The sequence below is a fragment of the Grammomys surdaster genome, unplaced genomic scaffold (genome assembly GCF_004785775.1).
Source record: "Grammomys surdaster isolate TR1022 unplaced genomic scaffold, NIH_TR_1.0 126248, whole genome shotgun sequence".
Lineage (NCBI taxonomy): Eukaryota > Metazoa > Chordata > Mammalia > Rodentia > Muridae > Grammomys > Grammomys surdaster.
In genome coordinates, this window is record NW_021621048.1 from 6294723 (window position 1) to 6321809 (window position 27087).

A 27087-nucleotide genomic window follows, 5' to 3' on the forward strand; every position below is an offset into this window, starting at 1 on the left:
AGGCAGGCGGATCTCTGAGTTTGAGGCCAGCCTGGTCTACAGAGCAAGTTCCATAACAACCAAGGCTACACAGAGAAACCTTGTCTCAAAAAAGGAAAAAAAAAAAAAAGAAATCAATAAAGAAATATTTATTCAAGCAAGTAGTTTCATGGATCCTTTGTTTTTGTCTTATTACTGGTTCAGATTAAACATTTATAAGTGAGAGCACAAGTTCAGGCTTACTAATTGCCACTCTTAATGTGACCAACTAGCAATCATTGTACTGTGAATATCATTTCTACCTATAAATTCACAAGTCTGTCATTAAATATGAATATTTAGTCATGTTGCTAGTATACATAACAAATTCCAGTTCAAAAAAAATCAATATACAAACCTAGAAGAGAGAATGTTTAGCTCCATCTGGTATTTTCTAGTCAATAGTTGTAGTTAATGATATAAAAATAGATTTTAAAATATTTTTTTGTGTGTGTGTGTAACTGTTTTGGCTGTTCATATATCTGTGTACCATGTATATGCAGTACCCACCCACAGAGGCCAGAAGAGGGCATCAGATTTCATGGAACTAGAGTTAGAGATGGTTGTGAACCACCATTGGGTGCTGGAAACCAAGTCTGGGTCCTCTGGAAGAGCAGTCAGAACCTTAACTGTGTAGCCAATTCTCTAACCTCAAATAGAGTTCATATATAAAAGATTAAGAAGAAATCATTGAAGAGAATGCTTTAAAGCTTTTAATAATACAGTGTGTGTATGTGTGTGTGTATACGTGTGCATGTGTGCATGTATATGGATTCTGTATAATTTTTATCTTTTATTCAAAAAAATTTGAAATCTGACTTGACATATAAACTTAGTTAACTGAATCAAACAATTAATTAATTAATTTGTTGCTTTTTGAGACAGGGTTATTACTCTTTGTAGCCCTGGCTTTCCTGGAACTCACTCTGTATACCAGACTGGCCTTGAACTCAGTGATCCTTCTGTTTCTGCTACCTGAGTGTTAGGATTAAAGGCTTGTGCCACTATTGCTTGGCAAATTTTTTTAATGAAAATTTTTAATGTGCAATGGTGTTTTTGCCTGCATGTATGTCTGTGTGAGGGCACCATATCTCCTGGAACTGGAGTTAGAGACAGTTGTTGAGCGGCCATGTGGGTACTGGGACTTGAATCCAGGTCTTCTAGAAGAACAGCCAGTGTTCTTAACTGCTAAGCCATTTCCCCAGTCCCATCGGTGAACTTTTAAAAATTTATTTATTTATATGTGTATGTTTCCATGGAGGCCAGAAGGAGGGTGTCAGATCTCCTGGAGATGGAGTAACATGCAGTTGTGAGCTGCCTAATATGAATGCTGGAAACTGACCTTGGGAACCAAACTTGGATCCTTAGAAAGTGCAGCAAGTGCTCCTATCACTGAGTCATCCAGGCCCCAGTTCATTGACTTTTAATAGATTGCCCAAATACAGTAAGTAGACTCACCAATGGTACTTTAAGATATAAGAATGAAAAGATTCAGGGTTTTATCGGTTGTATTTTCAAATTTTTAAAACATGTTTATAAAACAAGTTAATTCATACTCTATATTATATCATTGTTGCCACATGTCTGTGTGCATTTTGTGTAATATATGTTAGCAAAAGACAAGTTTGAATAAGAAAAATCATCTAGTCTCTTTCAGTCAGTATTGATTAGAATGTCAGACAGGTAGTGTTTAAGATGCTGAGGATGCAGTTAAAAGCAAAGCACAAAATTCTTCCCTCCTGGAGCTGTTGTCAAGAAATACATTCAAAGCTGTATTTGGTGACTCAATCCTATCATTGCAACACTTAGGAGGCTGTGATAGGATTTCTGCATGGTGTAGTTCAGCCTGGGCTACAAAGAAGGAGCCTGTCCCATGCAATATACAAGCAAGGTAAATTATATTTGAACGTTAATCACTGTCCAGCTCGGAGTAGAGAGAAGCAAGCAAGCAAGAAAACTTTGTTTTCAGAGGGGAATTTTTTAAAATGTAGATTACTTGTGATAAGAAACAGACAGACACCTTAGTCGTGTTGGGTTGTGGAACTCACCGGGAACAGAGACATGACAAGCTTAGTAAGTTCACTGGAGACAGGGATTTTAGTTTGACTTTTGAATGTTTTCAATACTACTGTATCCCCAGGCCCTAAAATAGCACTTTGCTTATGATCAATATTCAGTAAATACATGTTGATGAAATTGCTTGTTTTAAACTTACATAGTCACAAATACCTGCTTTAGTATATTAATAAATATAGTAATATATATTTATTACTATATAAATATAATTAAAATATAGTAATTAATTTAATATATTTTACATCTTGCCAGTTGTAAATTTTATTTTCATTGCCTTATTTGTAATATTATTACAGCAAAAGTGTATTAATATTGGTAGCTAATCTTATCTGACATTGCAAAAAGTAGACTTGGAAATGAACTTTAAAAGGTCATCTTTTGTTAAATTTCCTGTGTTGGAAAATTAAGTAAGATGATTAGGTATGTAATTTTAATTAATCATTTAAAAAAATAGGTCAACATAATTGTTGCTGTCTTGAGGAAATGGAGAAAGGTACTTAACCCTAGATGTAAAAGGACTAACCCAAAAAGTTTAAGACTACTGTGGGAAAGTGGGAGGGCAAACAGAGCACAGCTAAGCTGCTCTTTGTTGATATCAGAAACAGCCTGTCATTCACTTTGGCATTGAAGCATGGCCTATCTCAGGGGGCAGGACGAGGACTCTTTTCCCTCCCACAAGGGCTGGACAGTTTCAACAAGCTCAGAAAGCTCTGAGCAGTTTTTCAGGAGTTTCTCCTCCCCTTTTTCTGGGAAATTCATGGTGCATTTGCTCTGCTTTCAAAATGCGGTAAGGTCTTCTGCTTTGTGACTGACTGGCTGCCTTGGAGCCCACAGATAGTCGGACATGTATAATTCGAATTATGCAGGTCTTGTGAGTAAGTTAATTTTATTTTTAAACTACTTAAAATTCAAATGGCATTTAGAAAAATGATAGCTTGGATTTAGGCATTTTATCACTTTTTACCTTTAAGCTTTTTTTTTTAAGGCCTTTGTAAATTAGCAAGAAGCCAAGCTCCATGCAGGAAAGCTCCTTTCTTAGCACCTGTGTTTTGAGTTTTCTTGGATGTGTCTTTTTTTCTTGGGCAGTAGTGCCTATCTTGACTGATTTTCTTGAGCATCTTTTTAGTTTTATTGAGAAGTATTTTAAGTTGAGCTTGTCTGAGCTCGATTGCTTACGTCTGACACAGTCTCAAGTTTCCACTGAATGGTAACAAAGACTGTGGAGTGTTGTTGGTACTGCAGTGAGAGGCATGCTTCCTTAGACCAGGTAAGAGAGACCAGTTTGTTTCTCACAGCCCTGTGAGTTTTTACTGTGTTTTTGTTTGTTAAGCAGCTGCCAGGCTAAATAGAAAAGTAGCCAGGAACATGCTGATTTCAAGACGTCCTTGCTGGTTCCAGATAGAAAAACTACAGAGCATGGGGGGAGGGTGGGGGGAGGGGTAGTTATCCTAGTTTATCCTCAGTTATTTATATAAATTAATTACAATGAAGAGATAATTCTGGTATTCAGTTTTTCTATTTAGGAGTTAAAGAAGCAGTTGCAGACATCAGTCATTTTAAAGGTACTTCATAATTATTCCTCGTGGAAGCAATTCTAGTGGTAGTTTTTACTTTCATTTTTTTTCCAGTAAATAAAATAAGGTTCCCACTTATTAAATATTTTTCCCATTTATGAAAACTTTTAAATTGTCAACAGTAAAGTATGCCCCCTCAGAATCTTTAGAAATCAACCTGACACATGAAAAAAAAATTCAGCCTTTGTAGTTATTTCGTTCCTTTTTTCCCCTTGTACAATTTTCTTCAAAGTATTTGTGCTTTGAAAATGTCAGCTGTATTCTAATGAAGCTCTGGCATTGTTTGCTCATAAAGGAGCCGGTGCATTCCACTGCTTGATGGTTTATTATGAGGCCGTGTGAGAGGGGGTGGCACCATTTGGTGTCTGCCTCTTGGGGTGGTGACTGCCATTATGTTAGCTTTGGATTGGCAAAGAAAATATAGCATGCAAGAAGCTATACAGAATCTGGATAGTGTGAAGAAAATCCTATTCCTAAACAATTCTTAGTGAGCCCCGAATGTGTAACAGCTTGATTGAACTGATGATTTCAAGTATACCCTTGAAGTCTGTATTATGGTTACAATTTATATTCTGTGAAGCACATATCTTGTTTTTTTTTTTTTAACATCATTCTTTTTGCTTTAGAAAGGAAATAAATGTTTTTGTTAGTTATAATATCGTAATGGCTATGACAATATTTTAAGTAATTCAAAGGAGTTTAAGGAAAGAAGTTTGAGGAACCCAGTGTGGGTAAGGAGGGGGAGTTGGAGAGGGGCAGAGAGCCTTTCAGTTAGGAAAGCCCTGATGAAGAAAAAGAAGCAACAGATGTTTCTTCTGTTACAATTGAAGTTGATTCATTCAAAATTCAACAGTAGCTGAAATGAGGAGAGGGGGTCATAAATCCGACCTAAATGGTGAATAAATAAAACAGCTATTTATCACTTATTTAAAATTCATCCTTTATAGTCAGGATTTGAGAATCAACATAACAAAAATGAGTATAAGTTTTTGTTAAAGAGGCTTTTAATGAAAACAGGAAAAAGTTTTAGTGCATTTAAGCTATAGGAAATAGAATATTATATTAGATATAACTCTTTAAACCCAAAGTAAAATATATAGAAAATGCTTAGTTGCAGAAGTCTGTAATTGCACAGTAGGCACAAAGGCTTCAGATGGATAGGAAACACCAGTAGTTGTCCATGTTGATAGGCCATTTCTAAAAGAATCATGGGACTTATTCCAAAGATTTTTCTGGATGAAAAATATAGGAGAAATGTTTTGATAATTGAAGTTATATGTTGTGTATGAAAAAAATCATAAGGTTGCTCATGGAATAAGGGTGATGTTTATTTGCTAGAAAGAGCAGGAAGGAAGATAATATGAGCATAATGAAAGCAGTCATATTTTTTAAAAGTTTTTTATTCATCAAATTCATTATGAATAAAGTAAAACCCTTTACTTTTGTAAGTAATACAAAGGGGAATTCTGTGTTCTTATATAATTTGCACTTACACATATTAAAGCTATTCTTTTTGGGGTGGGAAGCTATCTGGTCTTATGTATGTAGCTCAGTCTGTTAGAACTTTTGAGGTGGGGCAGGTACAGGGTTACACTGTGTAGCTCTGAGTGGTTTGGAACTCAAATCAACTTCCCTCTGCCTCCCTCATGTTGGTTTTAAAGGTGTAAGCCACCATGCTGGGCCTGGCCTAGAACTGTTGACCTCCTGCTTCTCTCCCCAGAGTGCTAAGATGATACAAATAGGCCAGCACTGCCATCCAAATTTATCCTTGGTAGTATGAGTGACTGAACCTAGATACGCATGCTACCACTGAGCTGTATCCTCTCAGCCTTTATATTTTTCTTAACGTTTTTACTATTATTAATGGGGTGGGCCATGAATGCCATAGCACACGTGTGGAGTCAGCTTTCTCCCCCAACTTTACATGGCTCCTGGATCCTGAGATTGAACTCAGGTCATCAGCCTTGGGGAAAAAACACTTTACCCACTAAGCTATGCATATTTTGGGCCTCTTTATACTTTTCTTAAAGTTAGCCTTTTTTTTTTTGTTTGGCTTGGGTTTGATTTTAGCTTTTTTGTTGTTGTTGGTTTTTTTGTTTTGTTTTGTTTTGTTTTGAGGCAGGGTCTCTATATAACCCTGGCTGTTCTGATACTCACTGTGTAGGCCAGACTGGCCTTGAACTCAACAGAGATCCACTTGCCTCTGCTTCCTGAGTGCTGGGATTAAAGTGTCCGCCACCATACCAGGCAAAGTTGACTTTTGAAAACTGGTGCTGAAGCACTAGACCTTTTTAAAAAAATTTTTATATGTATAGGTGTTGTACCCAAATACATTTCTGTTTACCACTTAGCATTCCTGGAAGCCAGAAGAGGGCATTGGATCCCCTGGGCTCTGGAAGAGCAGACAGTGCTCCTAACCACTAAGCCACCTCCCCAGCATCAGCACCAGGTCTTTTACGTTAAGCATTTATTATTTTCCATATCTTACTCTGTAAAGTTAGTAGTAATATTTAGTTGCCAAAAAGTCTTTAGCTACACTTTGAATTTTGTGCATTGGGCAAATATTATGTAGTTTCTAAATATATAATTGGCCTAAGAAGACTGGAAATAACTTCAATATTAAAGGAAAATATTAAAAATTTTTCTAGTTTTTAGCCAGAATCTATAGGTTTCCTTGAAGGTATTCTTCAGATAAGGATGACAGATTTTAGAGACTTTGAAAGTTTATCAGCTCATTGCTCTAATTAAGATTAAGAAAAAAAGTTTAAAATTGATCTTCATACTCTTTAAAGGAATAATAACAGCAATCTTGATCAAAAGGTATAAATTTCAATGGAACAGACAACCTTTAAAAAGTGTTTGGCCTCATGTAGAATATGTAGCCTTAATAGCATTTTTTCACTTACTTCTACTTAAGTAAAGTATATTTTAAGTAAACTATATATTATACTTTATATTTAAGCATATTTAAGTATACTTAAACACTTTTTTATTTACTTATAAAATAGGCTCTTTTGAAGGTGATGCTGCCCTCAAACTATGCATCTAAATACAACCTTGAAGACTTCCATTGTGGGTATCACTGTCGTTTTTGTAATGTAGACAGGATACCATATTATGCAATAATGAAAGCAGCAGCAGCAGTTCAGAAATCATTGGGATTTTAACATTTCAAATTAAGTCTACCAAATAGGAAGTAGAAAGCGAATCAGTTGAATTATCTTAAGATGAATACACCTGGTATCTCCATAGGAGTAAATTATGAAATCATTGTGTGTCTAACATATAATGTATGTGCATGTATGACTGTATACGTGCCTCCATATGTATGGTGTACAGAGAACCTTGTGGACTTGTTCTCTTTCTACCGTCATGTGTGTTCCTGGGACTGAACTCAACTTGTCAGGCTTGTGTGGCAAATGTTTTTGTATGCTGAGCCATCTTGCTGGCGTATATTTATTTTTATTATATTTATACTCTATAGGATATATATATGTGTGTGTGTGTGTGTGTGTATTATACACACATATACATCTTTATCTCTATATACCCTATATCTATATAATTGTGCATACAGGGTATATCTTCATATACCTTATATAAAAACCAGTTTCTATTATACTATAGAGTTATATCTTTTCATTTACTTATAAGACAGGCTCTTTTGTAGTTGAGGCGGGCTACAAACTATATAGTTAAGTACAACCCTAGACATCTAATCTAATACTAACTGCTTCCTTCTTAGGGTTGAGATTATAGGCCACTACTCTCAGTTTTATGTACTCTGGATATGGAACCCTGAACTTCATGCTTGCTAAACAACCACTGTACAGCAGTTTGTTTATTCAGACAAGGTCTTCTTCCATAAATCAGGCTGACTTGACTCACTATGTAGTCCTGAAATAATTTCTTTATACACACATATACACATATATTCCTTACTTCATATTCTCTCTCCATCTCTATCTATATATCTAGTAGTCTATATTGGTCTCAGACTTACTATATAGTTGAAGAAGGCCTTGAATTTCTGATCCTCATATCTTCATCTTCCAGATGCTGGGGTAATAATTGAGTCCTACCACATTCATTATAAATAGAAGGCTTTCCTTCTTTGAGTCTAGGTCTCAATTAGTAGCCTTGCCTGGCTACACACACATACAGAGTTCAGGCTGGTTTCTGACTTGCCATGTCTTCCTGTTTCAGCCTCCAGTGTACTGGGATTGGGATATAGGCATATGCCATCATACCTTAATTTCCAATAAGCTCTACCACAGTCAGTATACTGTTCAAAGCATAGGATGATATAAAACTTTATGAATAAGATATACTTGTGGATTTGTCTTCATTGTGAACTCTTCAGCATAAAACTAAGATCTTAGAGAAGTCAAGTTTACCTGTTTATTATTTCTCAAGTCAGTATACCCAGAAAGTAATTGATGTAGTTATTCTCACTGTCTTACCTAGGCATATACAACTTGAATAATTGATGAGTACCTATGAATTTCTCATTGGTGGAGTAGGGGTAAGAGGGAAAATTTGCATGATGTTTATATTTCTTATGCAAAGAAACCTTTTACATTGTTGTTTAGAAATGCATGAATGCTTTATTTCAGGTAACTTTATTTTAATGTATTTACGGACACTGTGTGTGTGTGTGTGTGTGTGTGTGTGTGTGTGTGTGTGTGTCTGTGTCTGTGTCTGTGTCTGTGTCTGTGTGTGTCGGTTTATACATAATCATGTTACATAGTCCATGCTGGCCTTAAAGTTCCTATAATCCTCCTGCCTCAGTTTTCCAAATGTTAGGATTACAGATATTTGCTGCCATGCTGGTGAGGATCCAGGAGCTTACTGTATAGTAACATTGTTTTCTACCACTTTTCAGACAACAGATTTTCAAGTGAATTTTTAGGTGGCAGCTCTAAACATGGAATCTAACAACACAGAACTTAAGTTTTTTGGTAAATTACTCATTTGTGGTGAAAATCTGGCAGATTTTTGATGATACAAAACTCACTGACTTGGAGTACTTTCTGTGTGCTAGGAAGAGGAGAACTTTTTTTCTTAGCATTTTATTAGTGTATATTAATTATACATAATAAAATTCGTTATAACATTTTTACACATGTGTATAATGTATCTTGGTTATAGTTACTCCCCCCCTAACTTGCTTTTGTTTCTCCATTGCTGCTTCTAATCCCCATTTGACTGCCTTCTACTCACCCACCTCAATTTTGTCCGTGTGACCCAATGAGTTTCATTAGGATTGCCCACAGAAACGTAAATGCAAGTTTGTTTACAGGGACCATTAAGTGTGTATAAATCTTCAGGGAAGGATGGGGGAGATAGAACTTTTTAAAAGATTTTATGTATCTGGGTGCTTTGTCTGCACACCAGAAGAGGGCATTAGATCCCATTTTAGGTGGTTGTGAGTCCCTTCTGGGTGCTAGGAATTGAACTCAGAATTTCTGGAAGAGCAGCCAGTACTCTTAACACTGAGCCATCTTTCCAGCCCCAGAGACAGAACTTTTAATGAAAGTATACAACTGAGTTTGGCCTAAAACTTTCTGTAATCCCAAGGCTGGTCTCAAATACAAGATCCTGCCTCAGCCTTCTAACTACTAAGGTTGCAGATGGGTTCTGGGAATGTGATACCCTGCCCAGAATATCATTTAATACAAATGATGGGTTCTCTCCCCTTTAATATTGAATTGAATCTACAGCCTTGTGTATCTATCTAGTCAGGCACTCTGACCATTGAGATACATTCTTTTTCACTTAAAAAAAGTTTTGTTTTGCTTTGTTTTGTTTTTTAAGCTAGATGTGGTGGTGCATACCTTTAATCCCAGCACTTAGTAGGCAGAAGCAGATGGATCTCTGTTGAGTTCAAGGCTAGCCTGGTCTCCATACTAAGTTCTAGGACTATGTAATAGAGAGACCCTGTCTCAAACAAATACAAAAAAGTATTTTTAAACATTTATCTGTCTTATATATTTCTGTATGTATATAAGCATACTACTATACATGTATGGAGGTCAGAAAAAAACATGTTTCCGAGGGATCAAAATCAAGTTGGCAGGCCCGGTAGTGGGCATTTCGATCCATTGAACCATCTTGCTGGGCTCTTTTGAGGAAGGATCTCAGTGAATGTTTAGGCAGACCTAGAAATTTCAATCCTTTGGACTCAGCTTCTCTAGTAGCTAGGATTTTAGGCTTTTCCCACAAGGCCTAGGTATGAAAAGTTTTTAGTACACAGTAAATTTTGTTGATATTGATATTTAACCATAAGATTTTTCGATTTTTGTAGTCTTCTAAAAATACAGGGTTGATAGAAAGGCTCTGTGGATAAAGGTGTTTGCCACCAAGCCTGATAAGTTTTGCTTTCTAGAACCCATATGGTGGAAGGAAAGAAACAACTGCAAGTTGTCTTCTGACCTCCATGCTTACACCACACCTGCAACGTGTGTGTGTGTGTGTGTGTGTGTGTGTGTGTGTGTGTAGAACTGTTAATATAGGAAGCTTCGATGATCTTCCTGTAGTGTGGATCTTCTTGTCAAATGAGAACACGAATAACCTTCAGAGGTTTTAGTGACCTACTTTGGACGTTATGGAACATAGTGATCCCCTTTTTTGGTTTTTCGAGACAGGGTTTCTCTGTGTAGCCCTGGCTGTCCTGGAACTCACTCTGTAGACCAGGCTGGCCTCAAACTCAGAAATCCACCTGCCTCTGCCTCCCAAGTGCTGGGATTAAAGGCGTGCACCACCACTGCCCGGCCCCTTTTTTATTTTCTAAGGAAAAGAACTGCCTAATTCATGGATGATTTTTGTTCTGTTTGAACTTATGTCCTAAATTATAAAATCTTTAGATCCCAACTTTTTAATTTAAGATCTATTTCTAATTATTCTAAACTTTTATAAATAGTAGAAAATCTCTTACTTAAGTGTAAATTAAAAATGATTTACTTGTTAATACTATCTGTATGCCATCTGAGAATTCATAAGCTTCATGAGATTAATTTCCAATTAAATTTTGAGTATTTTTACAGCCATAAATTCTGATCCTGTGGTCACACCCAGCCTCCTCCATCTCCTACAGCCACTCAGTGGCTGTTTTTCTGAGATAAAATGTGCTGCTTTCTGCTCATTCTCTTCACAGGGCCTATGGCCTTACTTGCCATCTGGCCATGCGTCAGTGACAGTGACAGAATGGTTAAAGATGGGATGAACATTGAGACACTAGAACATGTACAAAGAGGTTGTAAAAATGAATTTACCAAGCTCTTTCTCTTTTATAAAGGTAGATTCAGTGTGGTAGAAATAACTATTTTTTCTTAATTTGAAACACAGCAGTTCTTCCCGGTCAGTTGAAGCACTTTTTAAAATAGGAATTTCTACTTAGTTTTTGACTCAGGTGTCCATTGGCTCCCTGAAATGCATTTTGTATGAGAACTCATGTCACATCTCCCCTTGCAGTGTAACTAGACACATAGGGAAGGACAGTTATAATGGACTGGGTGAACCAGGCTGCTTGAGTATTTATAGTAAACTTACCAAATTATCTGTCAAAAAACAATGTACCAAAATAAGTATTAATCAGGCCTAATGGAAGAGACATGGGAAAATTAAGAATTAAGTGTTTCTAAGATGGAATAAGATAATAGAAAAAGAGCAAAATCATGTTTAAACTAAATATAAAAATTGAGTGAAAAAAGAACTAGAGCAGACTGGTGGGCGAGATAAGTGTGTTGGAGGTGAATGACTTTATTAAAAGAGAGGACTAGACATGTGCCATGTACTTCTTAATAAACCTTTGTACATATACTAATAGTTTATAAAAATAGTATACAATCAGAAATACAACTTGTTAAGATAGGTAGACTATGACGCTGTGTATGTGTGTGCCTGCACCCCCCACCCATCCCTGTCTGTGTCTCCATCTGTTTACCCATGTATGATGGCTACTTCAGATTGGGGAACAAAAGTAAATCAGTATTACTTTCACCTCCTTCATTTTAATATTAAAAATTTTAAGAGAAAAGATTTATAAAGTTGGCTACTTCCAAAGCAACATGTGGAGAATTAAATATAAAACAAAACCTGCCAAGTATGATGGCTCATCCTGTAATTCCAGTGCATGGGGAGCTGAGACAGTAGAATTACTGGGCACCAAGGCAAGGCAGGTCTCAAAAAGGAAAAGAACAGCCAGACCTGCTGGCTCACACCTTGTAATCCCATTACTTACAGGGCTGAGTAAGGCAGACTTGCTGTGAGGGCAGCCTGGGCTATCTAGTTCCAGGACAGACCAACCTACAAAATGAGAGCCTGTCTCAGAGAAAAACAACACACAGCAAACAACTATCACATTGGAAAAAACATTTGCTGTAAGCATAACAAAATAATCTTATTCCTTCATTATTTGAAGCGATCCTACAGTAAGTGGCTAACAACTAATCGAAAGATAGTAATAATTCCTAGGAAAAACAATTACATAGCTTTTATTTTTTTGGTTTGTTTGAGTTCCCCATGTAGCTGAGGATGGCCTTGAACACTTAGTTGCCAAGATTTCAGTGCACTTTCAGACACACACACACGCACGCACGCACGCACGCACGCACGCACGCACGCACGCACGCACGCACGCACGCACGCACCATGGTGTACATGTAGAGTTAGGACTTTTAAGAATCTGTTCTCTCTTTCTACTGTTTTCCTCCAGGGTAATAACTCAGCTAGTCAAATCTGTGCTTTTACTTGCTAAGTCGTCTTCCTAGTTCATCCTTTGTATTATCTTAAAGTTATCTATTAATTTATTTGAAGACAAAAATCTCACTTTGTGGCCCATTTTGACCTGAAATTCACTATGTAGCAAATACTGTAGCTGAAATTATTTCAACTATATTGATGAGATTATAAGCCTCAGTCTCTGTGCCCAGCCTCCTTTGTATTCTTCCTTCTTTGTTATTGTTGTAAATAGTAGGTTATTTTTCCTTAAAATAATGTGTATGCATGCATATCTGTGTGCCTCAAAAGGCCAGAAGACATCCATTTCTCTGGAGAATGATTTGTATATATAAACATGTTATATATCACATTGCTGTGTGAGCAGTGAAGCAAGTGCTGCTGCCTTGGATTCTGAAAAAATGCTTGAAGTGGTGAGAATAGGCATGGAAGATGTTTGGGGGCAGAAATTTGAAAGTAAAAGGGGACATTTGCAGGTAACAAGAAAAGGAAGGAGAGCTGCAGATGATATAGAGCTTTATTTATCCTTATAAGGACTTAAGCCATTTGTTTTTTTTTCTGTTTCAAATGTCATTTTATTGCAAGATGGTATAATTAATTACAATTTTAAACTATAACTTGGTAATTTTAGTCAGGCAGCAAGTTGCTACAAATTGCTTATTCAAATGTGATCATCAGACAACTGTGGCCTCACTGGCCAATAGGGTTAAGCCACTAAATGGATCTTGTTCATTTCTTAGTAAAGATACACTGTAATTTCAACAGACAGCAATACAGGAAGAGTTCTTCACACAAACAAGTTGTCACTTAAGTTAACTCTCTCTGGCTGTCTCAATTGAGATAGATATATTCATGTAACTGGCTAAGCTTGAGCTTCTGCAAGTAGCTTAGATTTTCAATGCACTTGGCAATGGTCTCCTTTTCCAGCTGTACAGAAATGCTCTGAACCACATGCTATCATATGTTTTTGCTCCTTGCGACACATTATGTCCTGTACAGAAATATGGTAGTTCAGGTGATTCTTTTACCTCCTCATATGCTCTATGTAACCATTCCCGGTAAGTGACCTCCACAGCCAGGGCAGTGTTACTCTGAACATAGAAAAGGTAGTGATGCTTCTGAACAAGTCCCTGTTGCTCCTTCTTCATGCCCATTGCATCCTGGATTTGTTTGATGATCAACTGCTGTACTCATTTTTGCTCATTATGTTTATCAGTAAATTCTCCAATAGAGGCACCATATTTCTTAATCACATAGACAATCTACTGGTATGGTAGAGAAGGTCTCTGGGGTAATCATATTTCTTTGGATAGAAACTACAAACTAAGCTCAGTTCCAAGCACATAAGACCCTGTTACACTAGTTTTAAGCTAAAAGAACTGAAAAAACTCCTCAGGAATCAGCCCGAGATGTACTTTTCCTCCATATTCAGGAAGAGGTGGTACAGGGCCAAGACATGGCTGCCCTATGTGAAAGACCCTTGTTGCCTGTAATACCCATGGTTCCAGGATGGCCATGTTCTTCAAACACAGGGCCACTGTAGCGGCAGCAGCAGAAAGTACCACCCAGGACAGCATTGCCTTTGAAGGTTCAGGCAGCAGTCTCTGTGTCCCTGTGACCCCGACCTTACTTAAGGTTAAGCCATTTTAAAGTGTGTGTACATATGAGAGCAGTTGTCTATGGAGGCCTGGCATCAGATCCTGTGGAGCTGTAGTTAGTTTTGAGCTATCTAACATGAGTGTTGGGACATGAACTTACATCATCTCCAAAACTAGTATGTACTCTTAACACATGAGCCATATCTCCAGCTCCTTTTTATTTTAACTTTAATGTTACATTTATTTATTTATTTATCCATTTATTTTTTATTTATTGTGTGTGCACACTCACATGCCATAGCACATGTGTAGAGGTCAAAGGACAACTTGCAGGAGTTGATTCCCTCCTTCTACTTATGGAAATTAGGGTCAGACTTAGGTTGTCAAGATTTTGCGGCAATCACTTTACTCTCTGAGTCATCTTGATAGCTCTAGTAGCCACATTTGAAAAGAAAAAGGTAAAATTAAATTTTAAAACTTCATTCTTCCACCCATGTATAAATGTATTATCGTATTCTCCTCTGTTTGCCCTCCCCAGCCTCCCCTGGGGGTCTCCTCAACACATCCCCCTCTCGACAACGTCATACCCTTTTAGCTTAATATACCTATTTGTCCAGTGAGTGCTACCTGTATTATACACATCATCAACAAGTAAATATAGTAGAGCAAGGGCAACCTACTGGTGGCCATACCTGCAGAGAGAAATGACTACCTCTCCCTAGCATCAGCTGCCAGTGGCTCTTTCTCTCATCTTTGCTAGCATTTTGATTGGCTTTGATCATGTGCTGCTATGAATTCCTTCTTGGTTATTCATTGATCCATTCATCGTTCAGTATTGTGTTAATATTTATAAGTTTATGTGCTTTCTGTAGTTTCTTTCACTTCTTATCTAGCTTTATTGCATTGTAATCAGATAGGATTACAGGATGTTATTTCAGTTTCCTTATATTTGTTGAGGTTCATTTTGTCTCCTAATATGCGATTAACTGTGGATAAAATTTTATATGATGCCAAGAAAAATGTGTTTCTGTAGTATTAGGGTAGAATGTTCTATAAATGTCTATTAAGTCTGTTTGATTCATCATGTCATTTAACTCTATAGAGTTTCTGTTACATTTTGTCCAAATGACCTGTGTACTGTTGAGAGAGAAGTATTGAAATTAACCACTGTTACTATGTTGGGATTAGTCTGTGGCTTTCTATCTCAAAGTATTCATTTTATGAAATTGATCACACCTGTATTTGGTACGTATATGTTTAGAAATTTAATATCTTTTTAAAAATCTCCCTCCCTCCCTCTCTCCCTCCCCCCCCTCCCCCCCCCCCCCCCCCCCCCTCTCTCTCTCTCTCTCTCTCTCTCTCTCTCTCTCTCTCTCTCTCTCTCTCTGTGTATGTGTGTGTGTGTGTTTAGATGTGGATGTGCCATGGTGCATATGTGGAGATCAGATTACAGTTTTCAGGAATTGTTTCTTCTACCATGTGAGCCCTTTGAACTCAGGTCTTCAGGCTTGGCTGAAGATGCCTTTAGTCACTGAACCATCTCTCTGGCTCTGTGATATTTTACCTTAATTTTTAAAAAATTATATGTGTATGAGTATTTTGCCTGCATGTATGTCTGTGCTCCACATGTCTACCTGGTACCCACATAAGCCAGAAGAGGGTATGAGATCCTTTGGTACTGGAATTACATACAGATGGTTATAAGCTCTCGTGTCGAACTAGTGTAAAAGTAGGGACTTACTCTTATACCTCCCTTGTTCCCCACTCCACCCCACCCCATCTCATCCCTAACCCTACCCCCATCTTATTTTTGAGATTATAATATAATTACATTTCTCTCTTCCCTTTTCTCCCTCTAAATTCTCCTGTATACCCCTCCCTGCTCTCCTTCAAAGTCATGGCCTCATTTTTCATTGTTAGTCTACATATAAAAATATGTATATGCATTTATGCATATATACCTATATGTACATATATATACCATATATATTCTTCAATATAACATGTTCAGTCCATATAATATTACTTGTATGTTTTCAAGGGAGGCGGTTTTGCACTGGACAACCAGTTGGTGTGTTCTTCCCTGGAGAAAACCACCTGTGTGCTCCCAGCTTTCCTCAGTTACTTATAGTTCTTTGTGTAGGGTTGAGGCCTCCTGTGATTTTCCCAGTCCACTTTGACATGTACATTGGTATTGTCTTGTTCAGCTCACATTTGGAAATCATGTTGCTGAGTCTTTATGAGTATAGCTTTTGACTTTTCTAGGAAGCATAATCTCACAGCAAACGCGGTGATCCTCTGGCTTTTAGAATCCTCTCCCCAACCTCTACTGCATTGTTCCCTGAACCTTTGATTAGACTTGTTTTTTAGATGTATCCATTGGGACTGGGTTCTACACTGCATTTTGATTAGTTGTGGTTTCTGTGGTATTCCCATCCATTGCAAAAGGAAGTTTCCTTGAGGATGGGTATAAGGACAAATGTTTATAGATTATTGTTAGGAATTTTGCTGGTTTAATAAATTCATGGTTAGGGGCTAGAGAGATGGCTCAGCAGTTAAGAGCACACTGACTGTTCTTCTAAAGGTCCTGAGTCAGTTCCCAGCAACCACATGATGCCTCACAACTGTAATGGGATCCAGTGTCCTCTTCTGGTGTATTTGAAGACAGCTACAGTGCACTCATATACATAAAATAAATAATTAATTCTTTAGAACTAATTAGTAGTTGTGGATTCTCCTCCAGTACCATGTCTATACTATCACTGAGGAGCTTGTTATGTTTCCAGTACCAGGCGTGATTTCCCATCCATTCAGTGGGTCTTAACGTCCAGTTAGACTGCTATTGGTTATCTCCAAAGCATATGCACCACTGCTATAGCCTTAGGTATTATCGAGCTATACTGGTTGTTGATAGGCATCATAGCTGGGTAGGACTGTTAGTTGCCTCCCTCCTTTGGAAGTTTCCATGGTGCCTTCTGGTACTGTGAAAGTTAGTCAAGGGGACTTCCTTTTCTGATCTTGTTTTGATATTTTATAAGCTTCTTATACCTGGATGGGCATCTCTTTCTACGTTTAGGATTCTTTTCTGTGGTTGTACTAAAAGTATTTTCTGTTCCCTTTGTACCCATAGTTTAAAGAATTGTTTTTTTTCCGTGGTGTCTGAAAGCTCTCCTCTGGTGGTGTTGGTGTTTTGTCCTTGACCTTTACTAAATGATCCAGTTCTTTTCTCTTGTCATCAAGCCCTAATGCTGCTTTCCAGAGGCTGTGTTCCCTTGCTGAGTCTTCCTACTCGACTTTTTATTCGGCTTTTTTTTTTAACTTCTACTACCATTTCAGTTTGAATTTTCTTCAGAAATTCTCTTTATCAAATTTTGTTTTTGCTGGGCGGTGGTGGCGCACGCCTTTAATCCCAGCACTTGGGAGGCAGAGGCAGGTGGATTTCTGAGTTTGAGGCCAGCCTGGTCTACAGAGTGAGTTCCAGGACAGCCAGGGCTACACAGAGAAACCCTGTCTCGAAAAAAAACCAAAAAAAAAAGAAAAAAAATTTTGTTTTCACATCTTGAATTGAAATCCCTAATTTCACATCTTTTTTTCTTTTTTTAAGATTTATGTACATGAGTACACTGCCGCTGTCTTCAGACACACCAGAAGAGGGCATCAAATCCCATTACAGATGGTTGTAAGCCACCCTGTGGTTGCTGGGAATTGAACTCAGGACCTCTGGACAAGCAGTCAGTGCTCTTAACTACTGAGCCACCTCTCCAATCCCATAATTTCACACCTTGAATTCCTTATTTCATTCAACTCTTTTAGTTTTGTTCTCCTGGAGTGAGTTTGTGTGTTCTCTGAGTTCTTTGCAGATATTACTCTTTTGATGTCTTTGGATGGTTTTCCAAATTGTTCCCATCGGGAGCCATTATTATGGGAGTAGTAAGTTTTGGAGAAGACTTGTTATTTTAGTTTGTTATATTACTTTTGTTTCTGCACTTAGACTTGTGCATTAAAATTTGTGGGTTTTTTTTTCCTTCGTAAAAATTCAAATTACAGTCTTTCGGTGGAGGAGATTGCAATGTTCAGGAGAGGACTAAGTCATGTCCTGTTGAGTTAGGGTTTCGCTCTGTGGGACTGGTATTCAGGCCTGCAGGCTCTATCCAGAGTTTCAGCTACTGTCTGGTATCAGCTCCAGCCTCCTTCCTGGGTCCTCAGCTTTCCTCTGAAAGTCCCTGAACCTGTGGACCTTTCCCTGAGTTGGTCTGTCCCATCCTGGGTCTACAGCTTCCTTGGTCTTTGGGCCTTAATCCTGGGTCAATTCAAGTCCCTACCTGAGATTTATAGCTTCAGCCTTAAGTTGTCATACGAATTTTAAGGACTTTTTTTCTTTTCTGAAACAGGATCTCTCTGTCTCTCTCTCTCTCTCTGTCTGTCTCTGTCTGCCTGCCTGCCTCCCTCCCTCCCTCCCTCCCTCCCTCCCTCTCTCTCTTCTTCCTTCCTTCCCTCCCTCTCTCCCTCCCTCCTTCCCAACCTCCCTCCCTCCCTCCCTCCATCCAGCCCTGGCTATCCTAGAACTCACTATGTAGACCAGGCTGGCTTCCAACTCAGAGATCTGCCTGCCTCTGCCTCCCACGTGCTGGGATAAAGATATGTGTCAGCACACTCAACTAAGGATAGATCTTTTAAAGATTTACACTTAGTTGCTTAGTTGATTGGTTAGTTAGTTATTGTGAGATGCTACTGCATGTGAAAATCAGAAGACAACTATGGGAGTTGGCATTCTCCTTCCACAATGTGGGATCCACAGATTGAATTCACGTTACAGATTTGGAATAAGTGCCTTCTCCCACTAAGCCGTCTTAATGATCCATGATAGATTCTCTTTTTTGTATTATGACAAAGTTTCTCTGTATAACAAGCTCTGGCTTTCCTGTGCTTTCTTTGTAAACCAGTCTGGCCTTGAACTCACAGTTCTATCTACCTCTCTGCCTCCTGAGTGCTGGGATTAAGGATGTGTGCCACCACACCTGGTTGTGGTCCTTTTTAACATAAACATTTAGCCAACATATTGTCAAGACATTTTTCTAAAGCATCATTCAACTGTGAAATTGATATAAATGTTAATGTCATTTACTATAGTTAAGGCTATATTATTAGTTATTAATATGCTAATGTATTAATGTTATAATTTATATAGCCATAATTTTTGTAGTCTTCAAACTTTTAGATTCATTTTAGACTAAGAGTAGATCTAAATTTAGATGGCTGAATATTTAAAGTGAAATAAAGTATAATACGGCATAATAGTAAGCTTGTGCCTCGTGAGAAAAGGCTTTATTTTGCTTTAGTTTTCGTCTGTCTGGTTTTTGTTTGTTTGGTTTGTTTTTTTAGACAGGTCTTACTATATCAAAGGTGTGTGCCACGATAACCAGCCTGTTTTTTTTTAATTTGAATTAAATTTAAGTTCAGGATTCATGTTGCATTGCAGTAACCACATTTTCTATGTTTAGTAATCACATGTGTTAGGTAACTTTTATATTCGTATGAAAGTGATGTTGTGAGTTATGGAGTGGAAAAGCAGGTTGGACCAGAGTAGTGATACTAAAGAATATGAGAAGTACATAATTTCAAATATCTAGTTAACAGGATTTATTTACTGATTAAGTATGGGATATGGGAGAGGACTCAATGGTGATCTTGCTGCTTAGTTATGGCCAGTATGGAACTCATAACTCAGAGCAGTCATTCCCCTCAGCCTCAAGAATGTTGACATTACAACTGTGGACACCATGCCAGCAAGTTATCATCTTAAACTTTGCTTGTTTGTTTGTTGAAACAGAATCTCTCTATGTAGTCCTGGAACTCACTATGTAAATCAGGCTGGTCTTGAACTCACAGAGATCTACCTGCCTCTGCCTCCCAGATGCTGGAATAAAAGGCGTGCACCACCACACCTAGCCATTTTAAACTTTTATTAAGAAATGTAGGTTGAATAGGCCTGTCATACATGTATACTAACACCAAGTCCTGGGTCTCAGTGGAAAAACATTGAAACAGATGGCTATAAGCTAATGTAAACAGGCAGCTTTTGTGGAAATTTACAAGCATGAGTAGTCATAGACCTTGTAAATAGGTAGCCTTGGCAGACAATACCAACTTAAATAAGGACGAGCGAGTCATAGGCAGAGTCATAGTGACCTGTCCCCTGAACCTTCACCCAGCCGATACCCAGTTCTGATGATATCTGTATTCCCCCTGATCACCCACACTCCAGTGTCATCCCCTTCCCCACATCCTGCCTTTCTGTGTTTATAACCCCTGTGTGAATGAATTACAATTTGAGAAAAAAATAAATTATAAAAAAAAAAGAAAAAAAGAAATGTAGGTTGGTTTAGACTGTGAAACTGAAACCTCTGCATGCAGGTTTTTAAAATTACATTTATTTATGAGTGTGTGCACACATGTTTATGTGTGCAGTCACTTTCCTTTTACCATGCCAGACCCAGGGATTGAATTTAGGTCCTTAGACTTAGCAGCAAGTGCTTAATCCACTGAGCCTTCTTGCCTCAAATTCAGATCCTTCTGCTTCAATGTCTTATACTAGGATTAAAGGTACACACCGCCATATGCATCATCAATCTTGACAAAATAAAGATACAATTTAGGAAGTTTGTCATCCAGTTAGAAAATTTAGGGAATCCAGTCTGTGCTGAAAAGTTTTTAGAATTTTATGCAAGAGACTAATCTAGGTACTGGAATACAATTAAGGCAACCTAGTTCATTTACTGTAAAGCCACAAGTAAGTAATAACAGGTTTTACAAGATGCCCAGAGGCATATCTAACACCTAGACCACAGAAGCTAGTCACAGTTTTTCAGAGTAAGACGACACCTAGAGTAGAGGATAGGATAGTGTACAAATTACTAACTTAATTAAACTTCAGTTTCTTCATGTATAAAAGCTATTTTATACTTTTAGCTTCAGCATAGTGAGATCCCTGAGGAGCAGAGATAAAAGAATATTTTAAAAGAAGTAGAATGAGTGTAAGAGATAAAGGTTGGGGCAGAGTGTTTGGGGATGTTGTCATTTGAGTGTGACAAGGCTATGATATTCTTAAACTCATAGCAGCAATAATTACCTATATAAGGCCTACACAAGATTGGGCCTGTCAGCATCTCATCATGGAGTGGGAAAGGGACTCATGAGCGTGCCCCACCCAAGGGTCTACAGGTTGATAATGGCTATTGGAGGAGAGAGAGATGTTTTCTTCAGTGGCTTAATTCTGCCCATGCTCCTAGCCTCTCACCTATAATGAAACCCACTGGACTTCAGGCAGGCAGAGAGATGAAATGAAAGAGAAAGGGGGTCAGTAGTAGTTGGAGGAAGACAAGGGAAGGTAAGGAAGATCAGGTGTATATGATCAAATATATGCATATGAGAGTAAAACCGTAAGTTTTTAAGTGGCTAAGTTTAAGAAGCAAGTAACAAAAGAAACTGCTTCTGGTACAATAGCAGTATCACAAGAAATATTGTAGAGGACCTGGATAAAACATCTATTTCATGATGCTGCAACTTGTTGTTAAGTAGACAAACTATTTTAATAAAATTTCCTGTTAAATGCCAATAAGATTAATTAACAGAACTGCTTATATTCACTTCAACAAAAAGGTTTGTATGTATTTTCAATTAAGACTTTTTAGTGTTTTGTTTATTTTGTTTGGATTTTCCAAATAGGGTTTCTCTGTATCCCTGACTGTCCTGGGACTCACTCTATAGACCAGGCTGGCCTCAAACTCAGAGACTTACCTGCTTCTCCCTCCCAAGTGCTGGAATTAAAAGTGTATGCTACTACCCTAGGTATAGTATATCTCTAAATGTAAATTAGCAGAATGGGATAGGACGGACCATTGATTTATATATACAAAAGTCAACTTGACTGCAGAAGTCTGACTTTATACTTATTTGTCTTTTCAGGTAACATTTCACTTGTCGCCTTTCCAGTTTCAAGCACCAACTCACCAACAAAGATTTTACCAAAAACCTTAGGGCCAATAAATGTGAATGTTGGACCCCAAATGGTAAGAAAATTATTAAATTTCAAAATTGACACTTTGCTCAGGAGACTAATTTATAGAATAATTATGCTGAAGATGTTTGATCAAATATTCTACTTAATTTTAGTTATCTCATTTACTCTAAATAAAAATTTTGTTTTTAACCTCAGTATAATTAAGTATTGATTTATATTAATAAATATTAATAAAGATATATAGATAAATATATTAATAAATATAAATGTTTTGTGCTCTTAATGTTTAATTTTAACATTTTAATCTGTGGATTCTGAATGTTTCTCCTTTTATGAGGCCTTTCTTAGCTTTTGTTGTTTAATTAACTTGAAATCCATTATATTCTACCAGTCTTACAACTTTTGTGGAAACCATGTGTTCTCATATAAATTGAATGTGTAATTGAACAGTTGAATTTATACTTGGAGCTATAGATTTCAATTTTTCATTAAAATACTATTATAGGTAAGCTCATGCTTGAACTCACATTTTAGGAGACAGAGGCAGAAGGATCACAAGTTCCAGGATAACCGGTTGGTCTACTTAGTGAGTTCCAATGCCGGGAATTTCATAGTGAAACCCTGACTGGAAAGAGAGAGGGACAGTTCAGAGACAGAGAGAGAACAGGTAGAAAGGAAGAGCGTGAGTATGTGCACGTGTACGTGCGAATAACCAGGGAAACAACAGTATACTATTTTAATTCTTAACCCTAAAAATACTGGATGGAAAATAAATATGTATGTGTTTCTCTAAAGGCATTTATTAATCCTGCTAGAGCTTGAAATCTGTAGCCCTCTCAGAAAACCTTGTTTATAATCACAGTTGCATTGGATCACTCTGATCAACCAGGTGTAGTTGCGTGTGCCTATAATCCTAGCACTTGGGAGGCAGAGGCAATCAGATCTCTATAAATTCGACGCCAGCTTGGTACACAAAGCGAGTTCCAGAACAGAAAGGACTATTACAAAGAGGAACCATGTCTCTAAAAACCAAACCAAACCAAACCCAAACAAAATTACTCTGCTCAGGTTTTATAGTTTTTGCCTATAAGCCCTGCACTCAGGAAGCTGAGACAAGGGATCTTAGTACATTTGAAGCCAGGAGATCTCTCTCAAAAAACCTACTGTAGGGGACTAGAGAGTTGTCTGAGTACTTAAGAGCACTGACTGCTCTTGCAGAGGGACCCTGGTTTGATTCCCAGCACCTGTTCATGAGGCTTACAACTGTCTATAATAGTCAGGGGATCCAACACCCTCTTCTGGCCTCCATGGCACCAGGCATGTAAGTGGTGCACAGACGTACATGCAGGCAAAATACTCATACATAGAAAATACCTACTGTTAAAAACAAAGTATACCTAACTTAAAATCTTAAACATTTTTTATTTTAAATTATTTATTTACTGTATGTATACATGTGTACTTAAACAGATACCATGACATACAACATGTGTAGAGGTTAGAGGATAACTTGCAGGAATAGATTCTGTCCTTCTACTATGTAGTTTCCAGGAATGAGAACTCAGGTTGTCAGGCTTAGGGACAAATGCCTTTACCCACTGAGTCATTTCAAAGGGATTATACATAAATATTAAAGAGTAATTCTTCATTGTCAGTGTTTATATCGTTTCATTTATAGAACAGTACCAAAAAAATTTCCTTATGACACAGAGCATTCTGTGGATTATTTTGAATTCGAAGTTTAGGTAGAATTGTCGTTTAACATTCATACTGGTTTCAGAAAGTCTTTAAGGTATTATAAGCATGATATTTCCTTTGGCCAGTTGAAGACAGTTAATCATCTGCACATTTCAAGTTAAAGATAAAACACAATTTACTGTAAGTATGTGAAGAATGTGATCTAGCTCCAAACCCCATAGAGACTGACTCAAATAAGTTGTCCTCATTTGAAAGTAGCTTAGAAGAGATTTTCAAAGTGATTAAGCATTTGCCCTTCTCTCTCAGCCACTACAGAGGATACAGATAAGACACTTAGCTAAAGTCTGTACTTTGAAATGGAATTATGTAAATACTAAAATTTAATTATTACATGTGTGGCTCTAGGGTGCCTATGTACAGTGCAGGCATGGTAGTCACTTCTTCAGAGGGTGCAGATGACACCACCTTGGCAGCAGTATCCATGGGCTCTCTCCACGAGGCTACAGAATGCTGATTCCACTTAGATTTCAAAGAACCCTTCAGGGAGCCTCAGGGACCAGATAGAGAACTATTACTGTGGCCACTGAAGAGAGAATGCTTAGAGAGAGCTTTGGGAATGGTGAAGATACCACCAGCAATAGGGCCACCACCCTTAGCAACTTGAATACTTCCCTTGGAATTTTAAGGACTTTACTGGGGCTAAACCTGAATTTGTGCCTTCCACTCTGAGAAGAATTTTAAGCTTAATCAGTTTATAAAGCAGAATTGAAGATTTTATTAAAGATACTATATTTTTATAGAATTTTATGTGAATAGTTATTATTCTTGTGTGTGTGTGTCTGTGTATCTTGTGCAAGCAGCACTCATGAAGGTCAGAAGAAGGCATGAAATCTCAAGAAATTATGTTAGCAGGCTGTTGTGAGTAACCATGTAGGTGCTAGAAATCAGGCAGGAGTCCTCTGGAAGAGTAAGTAAGTAGTAAGTGCTCTTAACCACAGAATTGTCTCTCCAGCCCCATTATTGAAGATATTCTAAGATAAGTCTAAGCATCAGGGCTATGAAAGATGCTCAGAATAAAGTAAGGCATATTGGAGAGTGTAGTTATAGGATGCTCTGCAAGTAGCAGCTCCTGGAGTTTACAGTAGGCATTTCTGTGGGATTTGAAGTTAGTATGTTATCACTGAGGGGCTATCATGTTTCCTGAGGGGCTCCTGATAATTGATAAGGAAACAGTTTCTTTGAGGTTCTTAGGCAATGTCTGGGGAATAGAATGAGGGCCTACCCAAGGTCATACACATTCAGGCTTTAGGCCTAATTTATTGTTAACTTAAGATAAAAATGTCTACATATGAAGAAAATTTCTATTTTTAGCAACATTCATAGCAAATGCTAATATGCTCAAATTCTTATTTTTTTTTTTTTGGCAAGAGACTGTAATACTGGATGAGAGCTACTCATGCCTGTCCTGCCTTAGTGGTGTTTAGAAAAGGCATTCTACAGTGTAGATCCTACAGCTCCATGTGAAGATGGTGAGGGCTGAGACTTTAAAGACATCAAGTCCCTCATAAGCAAGTTGCTAAAAACAGTTAACTCTGATTTAAAGCTTCAACAAACTTGTGCAGTGCGTCTGCCTTATTACAAAAGCAGCAGCTGGAGGCCCTGGGATTATATACCCAGCTGTGCAGCCGCATATCAGAAATCTGTGTGTCCAGTTCTACTAAACTGCTTCATTTGTTTTCCTTCCTTGATTGCATTTAATTCAAGGTCTCTCTGGCTCTATGCAGATGGCAGTGTTGAGGGAAGTGAGTCCTGGTGCCCAGAAGTCAAGCTTAACACAATTTATATCCTCTACATTGCCTTTGGCTAGAGATATGGGGCTGTAACAGTAGAGATGTGCAAAGAGAGGCTCTAAAGAATATAATTATTGCCAGGCATGGTGCACTCCTTTAATTCCAGAACTTGGGAGACAGAGGCAGATGAATCTCTTGAGTTTGATGCCAGCCTGGTCTACAAAGCAGGTTCCAGGACAGCCAGGACTCCAGGGCTGTTACACAGAGAAACCCTGTTTAAAAAGGGGGTTGGAGGGCTAGCTCACAACCATCTATAATGAGATCTGATGCCCATATTTGAAGACAGCTTCAGTGTACTTATATATAATAAACAAATAAACCTTTTTTTTTAAAAAAAAAAAAAAGAGGGAGTGGGTTGGGGTTATTCTTTATCTTCTTAACTTATCTTCAGGCTAATGAGCTTTTCTAAGGAATGATCTCCCAGCCAGATGACTGACAGGTCCAGTTGGAATAATGCAGTCTAAAACATTGTGCTATCTTTTATGTGTCTGGTGTTTTGCCTGTGTGTAAGTCTGTACCGTCTGTATGCAGCACTCGTGGAGGTAAGAAGTTGTCAGATCCCCTGGAAGTAGAGTTACAGCTGTGAGAGCTGTCCTGTGGGTGCTGAGAATTGAACCCTAGGTCCCCTCATAGAGCTGCCAGTGTTCTTCACCAATGCTCTCTCTTTCTAGGCCCCAGTTGCGTTAATTCTTAAGATTGGGGGCAACAGTAAGTAATGATCTGGGCAGCATTTTTTGAGATGGTGTGTTGTTCTATTACCCAGGCTTGCTTGGAATTCCTGAGCTGTAGCAATTCCCCTGCCTTAGCCTCCTATGCAGCTGGTATGCAGGTGTTGTACATCCATGTCTGTCTATGTTTTCTTTTGTTTTGGTTTTGAGACAGAGTCCCAGTGTGTAGACCAGACTGCCTTGAACTCACAGAGATCCTCCCTGCCTGTGCCTCTAGTGTTGGGATTGAATGTGTGTAGCAGCATTCCCAGCATTTGTTTTGTTTCTTAATAATCATTGCTATTATCCTAGTTTAAAAGAATATGCGTTTTGAATTTGCAATACAAATTCTTTTCTATTACATTACAGAATCTAATCTACAGATTAAATCTCTCCAGTTTGTTCACTCAGGAAATGTTAAGATCTCAGGACATGTGAGCAGAGGCAGACAGATCTCTGTGAGTTGGAAACTAGCCTGGCCTACATAGCAAATTCCAGTCAGGGCTGCATAGAGAAAGCTTGCGTGCGTGCGTGCGTGCGTGCGGGGGGTGGGGGGGGAGGTAGAACATGTTAAGAAACTGCTGTGTAGAATGTGACAATTTGATATTGAGAAGCAAAAGAAAAGGCAAAATAAAATTTAGTAATTTCTTTCCAGAGTTATTCTCAATAAAGAAAAAACGTTTTTTCTTATGCTTTTTTTCTTATCCTCTTTCAAAGTCTTTTATGTCAGTAATACTAAGCTCCAGGCTGCCAATAACAGAAAAGAATTCTTTAGTAATAATACTGTACAAGTGAAACGTAGAGACC

General features: G+C 38.0%; 1 protein-coding gene and 1 pseudogene across 6 annotated transcripts in view; one reads left to right on the forward strand and one right to left on the reverse strand.

The window, feature by feature from the left end:
- The window catches only part of Tfdp2 (transcription factor Dp-2), a 121656-nt gene that overhangs the window by 56548 nt on the left and 38021 nt on the right, over positions 1 to 27087 (forward strand). For 3 of the 6 annotated variants that reach the window (XM_028758959.1, XM_028758960.1, XM_028758961.1), the window contains one exon: positions 21971 to 22074. In XM_028758959.1, the coding sequence (XP_028614792.1) occupies positions 21971 to 22074 (104 nt within the window). Of the gene's footprint in view, positions 1 to 3299; positions 3362 to 21802; positions 21854 to 21970; positions 22075 to 22681; positions 22693 to 27087 lie in introns of those variants that run through there. The other 3 variants (XM_028758962.1, XM_028758963.1, XM_028758964.1) reach the window with 3 other exon arrangements.
- LOC114613570 lies at positions 13239 to 13984 on the reverse strand (annotated as a pseudogene).